The sequence below is a fragment of the Dryobates pubescens genome, chromosome 10, assembly GCF_014839835.1.
Source record: "Dryobates pubescens isolate bDryPub1 chromosome 10, bDryPub1.pri, whole genome shotgun sequence".
In the NCBI taxonomy this organism is placed as follows: domain Eukaryota; kingdom Metazoa; phylum Chordata; class Aves; order Piciformes; family Picidae; genus Dryobates; species Dryobates pubescens.
The window spans coordinates 22,249,244-22,263,666 of NC_071621.1; the positions used below are offsets into that span (position 1 = coordinate 22,249,244).

Below are 14,423 nucleotides of genomic sequence, written 5' to 3' on the forward strand. Positions count from 1 at the left end.
GGAGGTGCTCCAGACACTGGAACAGAGACTCCCCTGCAGCCTGTGGTGAAAGCCATGGTGAGGCAGGCTGTACCCTTGCTCTCTGAAAAAAAGGCTGGATGTGGGGAGTAACTCTTGGGCAGACCTGTGAAGCAAACACAGGTACTGTTTATCTCAAACTCATATTTCACTACTGTCATACAAACATTGGAGTATGTTTCACTCACTAAAATACTGTTACACCTCATGCATCCCATTGTGATCCATAGAGTGCTTTCTGGAAATACAAGTCTGGAAACCACATTCTTCCTTCCTCTCCACATAAGAAGATGCAGTATTGACCTTAGTGACCACATCCCAAAGCCCAATGACCAATTCAGGCACAGGCTGCTCACCAGTAAGCTCCTCCAATTATGGCTTTAAAAATTACTGCTATTTTAAAATATCTTTCCCTTCAGGTGCTTGAAGGATGTCCTGAGCAATGAGGAAGCAGGAATGAACACAAAGACACATAAAGATTGTGGTCTCAAGAGCTTGCTGTGATTATAGCAGTATCTCTTGGACCCTGAGGAATTTCCATGCCTTTAAATGAGACTCTTCAGAATCTCAAGATCTTGGCTGATGGATGCCCCGGGGTCATGGCATTGCAGAAAGGTAAGTGCAGGGATCACATTAAGCAGAAGGGCAATGGGACAAACAGGAGCTGGAACAGAATAGGGAAACATTGTCTACTAGTGGGTAGGAAAGCACTTGAAACTGCCTGGGGTGAGATGTCATCTGCAACTAGCACAGAGGTTTTAAGACTTATTTCATAATTTCAATAATCTTACTGAGTCTACTTGCAAGTCACAATGAACAACCCTCACTCACCCATTACACCCAAACTTAAGTCTACATTGTCAGTGCTGATTGTATAAAGGATGCTCATTCTTCCCACTGAGTGGACAGGCAGAAGGGACAGCATTAGTATCACTCAAGGACAAACAGCATCAGTTACTCCTTACTCTCTCAAAGGTGGTGAGTCCTGTTCAAGAAGATACACCCTTGTCAAGCAGAACCTGGAGTTCAAGCACCATGTCCCAGTGCCAGGCTAGGTAAGGGGCAGCATGAAACAAGCATGAGCAGGAGATAGCAGAGAGATGCATGTTTTTCAACTGAGAACACATCTGGCAGAAAAGAGTAAACTTCCCACTGTGAGATGCTCTGGATTATTGCTGGATGATTTGTGCTGAATCAAAGAGCAAGGGTGACTGGCTAAGGAAACAATTTGGAAACAAAACTAGGATTGGTTTGTTGTGGGGTTTTTTTTGCTTTATTTACTTTCCTGCTTCTCCCTCTCTGAGTGAAAACACCACAAATTGCTTAACAGAGTAGTATTCTCATGCTCGCAAGTATACCTAGCAACGAATTTACCTGCTCAGTGGAATGCTTTGGTATCTAAAGCAATGCAATGTTTTCAACAAGCTGTTTGGTGAGAACCAATAATGCATGCATGCTGTATCTCTGGCCTTTGCAATTAGGGACACTAAATGACTTCAATCCCAGGCACAGTTCACAAAGTGAGATTATAGCTGTGTTGCTGACTGTGTTTCAAAGAGTCTACAGCAGAGTCCAAATCAGCACACTGGCAGCATGCCCAAGAATGGCACAAAAATTAACAAAATAAGCAGTAAAATAACATCATAATAAGGTTTCTGCATTTCCTGGCCTGATGCAGATGGTGTTTCAAGGTTGGAACACTTACCAGTAGGTGCTGTAGCAGTTTTTGGTGCTGGAAGTAAGCTCTTGCGTGGAGTTGCTGTGCTGCTCGATACCTGGGTCATGCTCTTGCTGCTTCCCTTGGGGACATCTTTAGAAGGTGCAGCTGCCTTAGGAGCAGTTTGCTCTTCATTTCCAAAGCTGGAACCTGCAGGAGACCAAGATTATGAGTCCATGAAAAATGTATGTGAACTCTGGCATAGAGACTGAGCTTGTATCAGCGATTATGACCTACACAGATATATTCTTGTTGCTATTTGGGTTTATTCTATGATTCTAAGTAGCATGGAATTTCTCCAGCACAAATTGTTATATAGAAATAAAAAGTTCCTAGCAGCTTACTTAAATGCTAAGTCTCGGTGGCTGTTGAACTGCAGCTCCAACAGGACCTTAACATCTGCTTTTGACCTAGCTCCATAAAGGTATCTGGCTGCAAGACTCATAAAGAAACCAAGGAATTTCTACATGTCTGTGTGGACAAGATCTTTTTGGCTTTGTAGCTTCTACAGGAGTCACCCTACACACTCATTCTAAGATTTGAGACTAAGACTGAAGTGGAATAGCAGGGCATAGTGGTACAAGGCATTAAATTCTCCTACCCAGGAGGGATTTCCTATAAAGAGGTCCTTAGACCACACTCAGATATCGAAATAACATGATGAAAAACAAACAAAACCCCCTGCCTTAACTCACATCCACTTCAACACTTCAATCATAGTCTCATCATGAATCTTCAGTTGCCAAGTTTTCCAGTTTATATTAACCTCTTTCAAAACCTCCAGTGGGTTTGGTTTCTTCCTGCATTTTCCATCCAGTGAATAATGACATCCTAGGTTCCTTGTAGATATATGGAAATCAATCTTTTCTTAACAACTGAATATGGCAAAGTTAGATAGTCTTCTTTATCTGTTGAGTAGAAAGCCTAAGAGGAGCAAAAGATTACAGCACATCTGGACCTGAATGTTTGCAGAAGGGTGAACATGTTGTTTGAAAAACCGAGTGGAGATAGTGGCAAGAAATACACAGGAGCTCAGAACAGGGCTGTAATTTTTATTTCCATTCTTTTGAAAAGAAACAATAGAATAGAATAAACCAGGTTGGAAGAGACCTTCAAGATCATCGCATCCAACCTATCAACTAATCCTATAAAGGACACTGCTGCTCAGTGCAGGCTTGAACCCACGACCCTGAGATTAAAGGTCCCATGCTCTGCCAACTGAGGTAACTGTGCTCAATGCTGTGTAGGTGTTGCCTGCAGGAAAATGATATCATTATTTTAATAACTGGCATGTTCAAGTCTCCAGTACTCTTAAGGTGTAGGCTTCTTAAATGTATGCAGGTAAAAGAGATCTATTTCTTTTAAACTTTCACACTGGGAAAAAAGTGTAGGTTGGAAAAGGAAATCCTCTTCTCTGATAAAGGAATAACACACCTTTTGGCCTTGACAAAATAGCTTTAAGTTTTGCTGTGTCTTTATGGTTGCATTCATGTAAGTTTTGAATCAAAGTGCCTATCTGCAGTATACATGGAGTGCTACAAACACATGTGACCTCTGTTCGAACGATAAGCCACATTAAATGTTTAAACAAAACAGCACGCTGCACGCCGCACAGGAACAAAAAAGGACTTAAGCATTCGTCACCATCGCACTGCTGTACACATAACATCTCAGAATACCAGGTCATTGTTTTATGTCCAAGCCACATGGATTTTTTTCACTCATCTAACAAGTATTTAAGGTTGTGTGCTGAATTGTCTGCTGACAAACTACCGCTGACTCCAGTGAAGTCACATCAGCAGAAAATCCAGTCCGATCCAGTTTCCTCTGCAGCTGTGCGCAAGGACATCTCTACCAGGTGCTGGGAGGGTGTGACAGCCTGTGTGTCCACCTCAGTATGTCTGTATCATATTCCTGAAGATACTGCTGAAGTGGCTTCAGACACATGCTCACCCCCTCGTCAGTTTGGGCAGCACTGCTTGTAGAAGATCTTTTCTTTTTGTTTAGAAGTTTCAGTTATGGAAACACCAACCCTGAAGAGGAAACTATTCTTACTATTTGCAGAGAAATACCATTTAAGTGCTCTTTAATGCAAACTATTCTTTATTATGAAATGCTTGGACTCACAAATCTGGCTGAATGGAAGCTATTCCCATGTTGAAGTAAGGTGTCCAGAGTAGACATGCAACTTCTTGTGAAAATAAAGCTTTAAAAGCTTTTGTAGCTACTGAAGTGCCACCAGCTGCAAACACTTTTACCAACTAAAACACATCATATAAGGTCTGCTAATTACAGAAATGAGTGGGTGACAAACATGGCCTCATCAGGTCCCCTGAAATAGAAAAGCCTGGAGACAGCCAGCTATACAGCCACACCATACTTTCTGTGAAGGAAATATCTCTCTGCAGCTTCTGGAGAGGACAACAGTGGTGAAGACAGCCACAACGCAGCCCACAGAGAACCCTGTGTTGGAGTAAGTGGACCTGCTCTGAAGGAAGCTGCAGCCCATGGAGAGCCCTCTCAGAAGCAGGCTCCTGGACAGAATCCCACACAGGAGTAGGTTTATCCTGAGAGAATACAGCCCATGGTAAAGACTCATGCTGGAGCATGAAAAAATTGTGAGAAGGACAAGGAAGCAGTGAGGAAATACTGTAGATGCACTACAACCCTTATTTGCCCACCCCTCCCCCCCTGTGCACTACTCAGTGGGGATGTGGGATAGAGGAGGTAGAGGAGTTGGGAAGGAAGAAGTGGAGTCTGGGGAAAAAGGGATGGGGAGACACTGTTTTAGCTTTTTTGGTCTTTGTTTCTCATCATTCAACTAATCTCTGCCCTGGTGAGATCACACCTGGAATACTGTGTCCAGTTTTGAGCTCCCCAGTTCAAGAGAGGCAGAGACCTGCTGGAGAGAATCCAACAGAGAGCCACGAGGATGACTGGGGGACTTGAGCATCTTCCCTATGAAGGGAGACCTGGGACTGTTTAGTCTTGAGAAGTGAAGACTGAGAGGGGATCTCATCAATGTCTATAAATATCTGAGAGGTAGGTGTCAAGTGGAGGGGGGCAATTTCTTTTTGGTGGCGCACAGTAATAAGACAAGGAACAATGTATACAAACTTGAACATAGAAGATTTCACCTCAACATGAGGAGAAATTTCTTTACAGTGAGGGTGACAGAGCACTGCAACAGGCTGCCTAGAGAGGTTGTGAAGTCTTCCTCTCTGGACACATTCAAAACCCACCTGGATTAATTCCTCTGCAGAGTACCCTAGGTGATCCTGCTTTGGCAGTGGGGTTGGACCCAGTGATCCCTGGAGGTCCCTCCCAACCTCCAAAGTATTGTGATACTGTGAGAATTTAATTGGAAATATATGAAATAATTTTTTCCAAGTTGAGTTTGTTTGGCCTGCGATTGCAATTGGTAAATCAACTCCTTGTCTTTATCTGTGACCATTTTAATCTCTTTTTTCCCCATCCTCTTGAGGAGGGGTAGTAAGAAAGTATCCTGGTGGGTGTCTGGCATTGAGTCAAGGTCAACTCAAAACGACATCAATATGAATATATTCAGGATTTGCTGAGATAAGGTCCCTAGAAGCAGGGCAAAGTGAGCTCCACCTAGCTACATGGCGCTGGATTGCACTTTTCAAACAGCATTCAAAGAAGAAATTAATAAATTAAAGTTCCAGGAAAATGCACATTCCTCATGATTTAAGAGGAGAATTAAAGTTTTCATTTAATTGGAGAAATTAACTTCTCAATGAAAAAAATCATAAAGATCATTCATCAGATGGTACTTGTCAGTCCATCATGAGATAATGCCTTCCACTGCTATCTGCAGTGGGTATGTCAGTAGCACCTCCTCTCCCAGAATACCTTTATTTGCAGTAAAAGATCGTACAGAAACACCAGACAGGCTGTGCACAGTTTCCAGGCGATCACATCCTCTGTTGTATTATGCCTCTTCTCCCCTACTCCTCTATTTTTGCATTCTATATAAATCAGTGGAGGTTTTTCCTGCCTTTGAAGCACCTGGCAAGTCATTTGGGTTCTCCTACATAAAACACTCTGTGATTTTGCAGACTACGAGGAGCAGCACTGCTGACTTTGCAATAGAGTGTTTAACAGACTGTTAACAATTCAGTGGAGCTAAAGGCCTTCGGCCTCACTTTTATCATCTCCTCGCTATGAGCCCCAAGGAATGCTGCTCTTCTGCTTGTGAAAAAAACACAGGGAAGAAGAAAAGGTGCTTGAAGACTTGCAATTACTTTGGAGAGTTCCAGCTGCATCCATTCATCCCCTACATTGTTATGCCAGTAAAGATATTCAGAAGTCAGGCTGGCAACACAAAGCAGACTGCATGTTCTACAAAAACCATGGTCAAAATCCTTCTAGCTTGAGCTATCTTGTCTCCAAATCAGCCACTGTCCTGTTTACCACATGGCTCTGCCCTGCAGCAGCTTGCTTCAGGGGATCCTTGCACTCGGAACAAGAAAGCTCTCTCGTATGTGTTACCATAGAATCATAGAATCAATAAGGTTGCAAAAGACCTCAAGGATCATCAAGTCCAACCTGTCACACAAGACCACATGACCAGAGACTTGTGTTTCTTGTTTGTGTTTTCTTTTCTGGAAATATTTACAATATCTCTTTTTAAAATACAGAAATATGTTATGATGTTATACATGACTGTAAAACCTGTCTTGATCCGAGACAGCAATAGAAATGGCTGTGTTCTGGAACCAGACAGGCACAGATTTCTCTCTCTGCACTCAAGGGCAATAGGGTCTTCTTCTGTTGGGGATCTTGCATCCTTTCTAGAAAAATAACTTGTCTGACAGTGCCTATGGGTCTCTCTCTTTTGATGAGAAACAGACCCCAAAAGAGGGCATGATTGCAGCTGCTTCCGAAGCTCCCTGTCTCATGGGCTGCTAGGTGAAGCAAAAAGGAGTGAGTTTGCAGCTCGTCATAGCAAGTCAAGCATTCACTGCACCGGCAGTGGGCTTGGAGCTGTTAGCTCCTCACTTCATCTATAATCACACAGAAGACACTAGGAACGTGCTGGCATCGTGACCATTCACTGAAGCACAAACATTTACCCTGGTAACAGAAAGCCTTTTTCATCTTAAAGACCCTTATACGCCGCTTAGCACCAAGTTTAATGACAATGAAGCTTATGTCTACTTGTTGCAGTAGTGATCCCACTTAGCAATTCTAAAGCACTTTTCACTCACAGAACTCAATGAGCTTGACAAATAACAAACAAATTGAGCTGCTTTGCAAGCTCACACAGCAAGGGCATAGCAGAGACAGGCAAGAAAGCTAGTATGAAAACATGACTGTGAATAAGTCTAGACTGACTTTTTTCTTTCATCCACAAAGCATTGGGATGTATTATTCCTCTGGGTTTTACTAGGCTGCAGTTCTGTTGCCCCAGTTTTCAAGCACAAAATGAAACTTAAAATCACATCCAGGCATAATGAACTACTAAGGAAAATACCTAAGATACTTTGAACAGTCGGGTGATGTTTCAAACAAAAACTCACAAGACACATTTTTCACTAAATGGGAACACTTGCCCATCCCTCAGTGAATGTCCACTCCTCATTTCTGGTTTTTACTTACAAACTGGTAAGTAATTTTTATAGATTGATTACAAGATATGCAGCCTGTCAGGGCTGTAGCAGGGTTACTGCTTTGAAGTCCAACAGTATATTCCAAGATAATGTTTCACAGTGTAATTATCAAGAGACATGTTTGAATGTACAGCTCTGCAACTCAAGCTGAAACAATGCTATTGACCAAGGGGTACCAAGGAGTGACCAAGTGTGATTGTTAGTCTTGAGGGGTCACCATGCCATTACAATGTTATGACAGCAGATGGGATTAGAATCAGAGAATCAGTAAGGTTGGAAGAGACCTCAAAGATCATCAAGTCCAACCTGTCACCCAACACCTCATGACTACAAAACCACAGCACCAAGTGCCATGTCCAATCCCCTCTTGAACACTTCCAGGGACGGTGACTCCACCACCTCTCTGGGCAGCCCATTCCAACAGCTAACAACTCTCTCAGTGAAGAACTTTCTCCTCACCTCAAGCCTAAACTTCCCCTGGTGCAGCTTGAGACTGTGTCCTCTTGTTCTGGTGCTGGTTGCCTGGGAGAAGAGACCAACCCCTTCCTGGCTACAACCACCCTTCAGGTAGTTGTAGAGAGCAATAAGGTCTCCTCTGAGCCTTCTCTTCTCCAGGCTAAACAGCCCCAGCTCCCTCAGCCTTTTCTCTCTTGTGCCCAAGGCCTCTCACCATCCTTGTTGCCCTTCTCTGGACATGCTCGAGTCTCAATGTTCTTTTCTTTTCTTTGCTGAGAGCTAGTGCCTGATATTTCCTGAAACAACTGGCCAAACATGCAACAGATTAGGGACAAGTTGATGACAGCTTTTTTTCCATCCAGAACAAGAAAAGGCTCAAGGATTGACATTCACACAATGCTTAACCCTAGCTTGCTTATCTCAAAGAATTTTTCTCACATACATTTTTTTTTTTTGGCTCCAACAAAGGTGTTTGAGCAATAATCCTCTATAACATACATATTTTGGAGGAAGTTTGTGCATGCCCACATGCCTTCATGAAAGCTGATTTTTCAGAAGTCTCAGCATTCCAAATAGAAACCTGAACTTTCAATTTTGAGCTATTAAGCTCCACCAAAATTATGATTAATGAGATGATTCATGTGATCAGTCTTGGCTTTTGTACACTGCCACTTTACATCTGTAAGAAATTGCTTCATGTCCATCCTTCTCCTGCCCTCCAGTCTTAAAGCCAAGCGCTTTTCTTCTATGGCATCTGCTGTTGGACAGTTTTAGGCCCTCGCATTTGGCAATGCAGATAGCTGTTGGGGCACCTGGACAATGAGAACTCTGCAAAGTTGACAGCTGCTGGAAGAGCTGCAAAAGCACCTCCAATTGCCTGTGACTGCTTTTGCACTCAGTGGCTGGACCTGGTGCTTTCAGCTGCTTCAGACAAACCAACCACAGAGGCAGGGTGGAGTGAAGCATCACTTCTTCAGGCTGTACTTTCCTAACTCAGCTGACAGTTGTACTGTCAGAGCAGCACTGGCAACCCTTCTGACAACAGAATGCCTTTGCAGATGTGGTGTTTAGTTAAGACTTGTTCTATCAGACTATATCTATGCTACTAAATAAAAGCTAACCAAGTGGTGTAGGTTGGCCAATCCTGACACCACTCAGCCTAACTACAGCAGGTCCAAACCACCGACACTGTGTTAAGAACATGGTGAAGGATCAGAAGACTAGCCTTAGTCTGGCTTCCAGGCTCAACAGTACAGGTGGACTTGCAGCTAAGCAAGTGCTCCTTGCCCTCAGCAAAGGAAGTCATTCAGTTTATCCTCAATCAAAGTGGTTTTAGAACAAGTGGAGATGTTTTCTCTATGACAAGATGTTTTCTCTATGACAATGAGCTATGAAGCTCATTCCTTTACATGTTTCAGTGTTTTTTGACAACTCACAGTTGTTCGTGGCACAGACCCATCTTCAAGTGTCCTTCATACATAATAGATGGCAGACATACAGCCTTCTGCTGATGCACATCCTTGTATCAATACTAACTTATTCATTTCACCTCATCAATTAAAATACCCATTTTAGGATCCAGATGAATGGATTTCGTACTTGAGCAGAGTTACCTGCTGCTTCCTATGAAAGTGCTACAAGCCTCATCGGGCAAGATGACTATTTCACCACAAAGTCACATTGCTGTATGTGTTAGTGGGAGTTGCAGAAAACTTGCTGACTGTGCCATGCTTTGGAATCAAAATAACATATTTTATTTGGGCTCCTAGGAAATGCTACACCTCTACAAGGCAAAATGAGCATTTAGTTATGGAATACAATTTCACCACGCATTGGTGGTAGCTTTGCCTATTGTGGGGGAATTGTACAGCTGCTTGGCTGGCTGAGCTCATTTGCATAGATGGCTAATTAAATGTCTTTAGGGTACAGAGTGAAGATATCATAGTATTTTGCTCATCAGTCTTAATGTTTGTCAGAAAGGAAAACAGGAGGTAATTGGAATCTTGCCAAAGACAACTGTGAAATCATTTTAAAATGTGCCTGAGACATCACTGCATAGACACCTTCTGAAAGGACTATCTCTTGGCACTACTTCAGGGTTGTCAAAGGTCATTCATGACTGAATCTTCTCTTCAAACCTTCATTCAGAGTATGACTCTGATCACAGCGACAAGATGAGAAACATCCCACATCATCAATAATCTGCTGAATTGTCTTGTGTGATATCTGAGGAGCAGAGGTAGCAGGAAATGCTGACAAAATGTTTGCTTCTCTGAGAAGAGAGGAACATACTAGCTGTAAACTTCTCCTAGGAATATGAATTATGATTTATATCAGATCAGAGCAACCTGATCTTATTGTATAATTACTGAAGTCTACCAATCACGGAATCACAGAATCAACCAGGTTGGAAAAGACCGCAGATGTCATCAAGTCCAACCTATTACCCAATACCTAACACCTCATGACAACTAAACCATGGCTCCAAGTGCCACATCCAATCCTTTTTAAACACCTCCAGGAATGGTGACTCCATCACCTCCCTGGACAGCTCATTCCACTGGCCAATTACTCTTTCTGTGAAGAACTTAGTCATAGGAAGGGCTGGTTCTTAACATCTCTGGTACACTCAAAGGCAAGCAAGTATTCATAGTGCTTTGGGAATTTTTACTTGCCAACACAAATTAAGAAGAACACATTATGTATCAGTTATATGTTTAAATTCCTCTCAGCAGGTTCATTTTTGGAGAGAATACAAGGAGCTATATCCAAGCACCAGATTTTCAGTACCTTTACTGAAACAAACTGTTACTGAAGACTGAATTTGTAAGAAATACTGTATTTGATCCCAGTGAGGGCAACTAAAGTCTTGTCTTCAATGCAAGCCATGTTTGACTTAGGATGAGTGCTTTAGGAAAAATGCTACTCTCTGTACTAGGCAAAAAGCACATGAATTAAAACAGAAGCACAGTTTTACCACAGGTATTTATCTGACAGAGTCATAGCCTGTCTTAGGGGATGAATAGATACAGGTCCAAGGGCCACTTCTCCCCTTGCTGCCCAGCAGAGTAATCCTCCACACTGCAACAATTCCCAGGTGCTACAGAGCTGTCAAAGCAACACCAAGCATCGACGGTATTTTCGCCAAGGACAGCTCTGTGTTCCAACATCCTCACCTGACAGAATGGCCCCTAGGATCACCAGTGGCTGCCCAAAAGTTAGAACAACCAGAAAGCAGATACAGGTAACACCAACAGCACCAAACCATCAACAGCACTTACCAACCTACTTACAGGGGAATTTTCCTGGGTAGGAAGATTTTGGTGCTCCTGAGTAGTACTTCAGCATCTACGTTTCTAGAAACACCAGTTTTGTAACATGACTTGTGCTCACGACCATCTGCTTTGATGGCGCCATGCCTACTTCTGAACTGGCATGCCAGTTTTAACAGGGCACAGGCACCCATGAAAGATCGGATTAGAAGTGACATCTGCTCTGAAAGAAGTTCCTCCTGATCACAAGAAGTGCCAAATTAGAACCACATGCCTTACTATAAGGAATGACATCTGTTGACACTGACAGATTTATATCATCAACAAATGCCTCTTTCCTGAAATTACTGCTTCTAATTTGCTTGAGCACTGGACTAGAGTACCATATTTGGACACTTAAAGGGATATAATCTTTGATAGAAATGTTAATGACATTCCAAGGGCATTAATGAATTTCTATCAACTTTAACAGTCCATACTGGATACCACAGCTCACCAGACTAGCAGAGGTTAAACAATACCCAGACACTTGTCAGTGCTTAAGTTCTGGTAGCATTAAGTGCAGCCCCTTCCTGACAAGCCACAATAGTGTGTGTGCTACAGTTTTGTGGAATTATGCTAGACTGAAGAACTAGTAAATGTCTTTTTTCCTTGGCATAATGATGACTTCAGAGCATGCAATATGGGCTAAGGAGGAGAGATGTCATAATGAAACCTCAAAGATGGAAGAACCCTAGAGAGTCTTCACTTAGTCACTAATTAATTGCATTTTATGAGCTCAAGCACAGATCCTCAAAGCTGCTTAGGAACTCAAGTCCTATTTCATTTCACATTCAAATTCAACTCACACTATTTTTCTTAATCACGATCCCAGCCCTGAAGGAGTTTCAAACCAACAGATGTCTCCATTATAGAGTATGAAGGATGTAAGTGGCTGAGCAGAACTTTCTATGAATGCTGAACAGTGCTTTGGTTGGAGAATACAAGGTGGCAACAGGAACCAAAGCTTCACTGTGTTTTGGAGACAGGCAGGGCTGTATCTAAGGTGTTCAGAGCAGCCACTTGCTGTGCTCAGATCATTCCTCTTGGACAACATACTGTTTGACAAAACAAATTGCCCATCTTTTACAGGATATGTTGGGTTAGCCTGGCTGATTGGGACACCATCTTAGCTTCCTTCTCCCACATCCCTGGAGAACATCAGTCCCAGAAGGTACAGCTATCTGTCCTGTTGGAGTTGAGTCACTGTCCATCACGAGACAAGGAAAGAGGCACAGATGCGCTCAGGTCCAGGAAACTGCTTAGTTCTCACTCCCACAGCTCTCAGAAAACAATGTGTAAAACATGGTATTTCCCACTGCCCATGCCTACAACAGCAAGAGTTTTCACAGTGAAAACATTCCCACCCCTTCCCTGCCCTCCACTGTATCTTATTCTATTCTATTCTATTCTATTCTATTCTATTCTATTCTATTCTATTCTATTCTATTGGCTAAGTGCAAATGAGAGCTGCAGACCATTGGAGGTTTCCAACTTCTTTGATCTGCTGATCTGTTTGAATTATATGGGAAATTTTCCTACTGGTGCTGTGGACCATTTGAGAAATGTCATGTTTCCATAGAATGTATGAGAACCTGTTTTTCCCAGTTAGCTTCCACAAAGTCCTTTGCAAGTAAAGCACAATGTGCTGCTCTGTGCTGCCTCCTGCCTAGATTTGTGCTTGGTGGCTACTGTAGATGTCCTACAGAAAAATATCTATAGCAAAATTAAAATCTTGTAAGAATGGTTGTGTAGTCCAGAGTTGCAACAGTCAGGAAACATGTTTCAGTGGAAACCTGTATTTTTCTACATGCACTGGGCATATTGTCTTTTAAGGCTCCCAAAATAAACTTGACTTCTCAAATTCTGCTGATTAAATGATGCTTTTCTCACAAAACACCTTAGCCAGTTTGTCAGTTATCAGTAAGACTGGAAGTAAAACTATTTGCAGTGAAAAAAAACCCCACAAGCAAAACTGGTGTCTATGATAAATGGCATTATCCATGGAGAATTAGCAAAAATTTTGTATGTGACCTGCTTAAAATTTTCCTCATCTCACATTTACTAAAACAGTGCCTTTAGCAGGTGACTTCAAGCAAAATTCAGTCATTTTACAATAAGCTAATTTTTACAGTTAGCCATAAATGCTGTGACCCAGTGACCCAATTAAGTAAGTTTTAGGAAGTGTTTTAGCTATGACTTATATTTCTATGAACTGCAATAATCTAAACCACTTGGCCTGTAGTATTTTGCAGGGAACTGATATTTAATTGCATTGATTTTAACAAATGAAAGCTCTTAGTGTATAAAATCAAAATATGGTGAAACTCACAGAGGGTACATAGAAGAGGCAGGGCCCTAAAAGCTGAGAGTGCCTTTACAGAAAAATTAATAATCTTTCTACTTGACAAAGTATCAAGCATCTTCTTAATGTGATCCCTTTACAGAATTTCCCCCTCTCCCCCTTCTTATCTGAATTTAGCTGACTGGGAGTAGCAGTATTCAAATGAGTTGCCTCTCTTCATTTCAATAAATGCTACTGATAAGTAGCACAATATAAGAACATTTCATTGGAGCATGCAGCAGTGATTTCCATAGGCTTATAATGGCAGAGCCTTGAGTGGAACAGTGACATCGCACACAACCGGTCCCCAGGGAGTGCCAGTCCTCAGGAGCAGCATGAGCAGGGTGTGCAAACACCTCTCAGGTGTCTGGCAGCAAGATTCACAAGGAGGAACCACATCAGCACTACATACTAACAGCTGCAAAAGGAAGCAGCAAGTGCTAGTGGTGGTGATTCTCCACTGAGAGGCACTGAGGCACCCGTCTGCTGGCCTAACACATAGTTAAGAGAACTTCGCTGGGAGCCAAGATCTGGGAGGTCCCAGGAAGAATGTCACAGCTGGTTAAAAGCAGACTATTATCCTCTATTTCTTTTCCATATGACACTTAAGCAAAACCTGGGTAAGTTCAAGAAGGACTTCAGAGCCCTGGAGGCCCAAGTGAAAGGGACACAGGGTCAAATGATCTTGTCCTCTGTGTTGCCAGTAAGGGGTTGGAGTGCAGGCAGAAGTTGACACATCATAGAGAGATCAGTATCTGGCTTTGTGGCTGATGTTGTTGACAGGGCTTGATTTCTATCATCATGGGTCATTCTGTGATGAACACAACCTACTAGGGAGAGATGGGATCCACCAATTTACAAGCAGCAGTATAATCTTCAGTAACAGATTGATTCACTTAGTGAATTGCATCTTGGAGGGCAGAGTCCACAGCTGCAACACCTGC

General features: G+C 42.5%; 1 protein-coding gene across 1 annotated transcript in view; it reads right to left on the reverse strand.

Annotated features, from left to right (window-relative positions):
- Positions 1–14,423, reverse strand: part of MTUS2 (microtubule associated scaffold protein 2) — a 213,781-nt gene that overhangs the window by 81,186 nt on the left and 118,172 nt on the right. Inside the window, exon 4 of the mRNA XM_054164603.1 lies at positions 1,724–1,885. Within this exon, the coding sequence (XP_054020578.1) occupies positions 1,724–1,885 (162 nt within the window). The remainder of the gene's footprint in view (positions 1–1,723; positions 1,886–14,423) is intronic.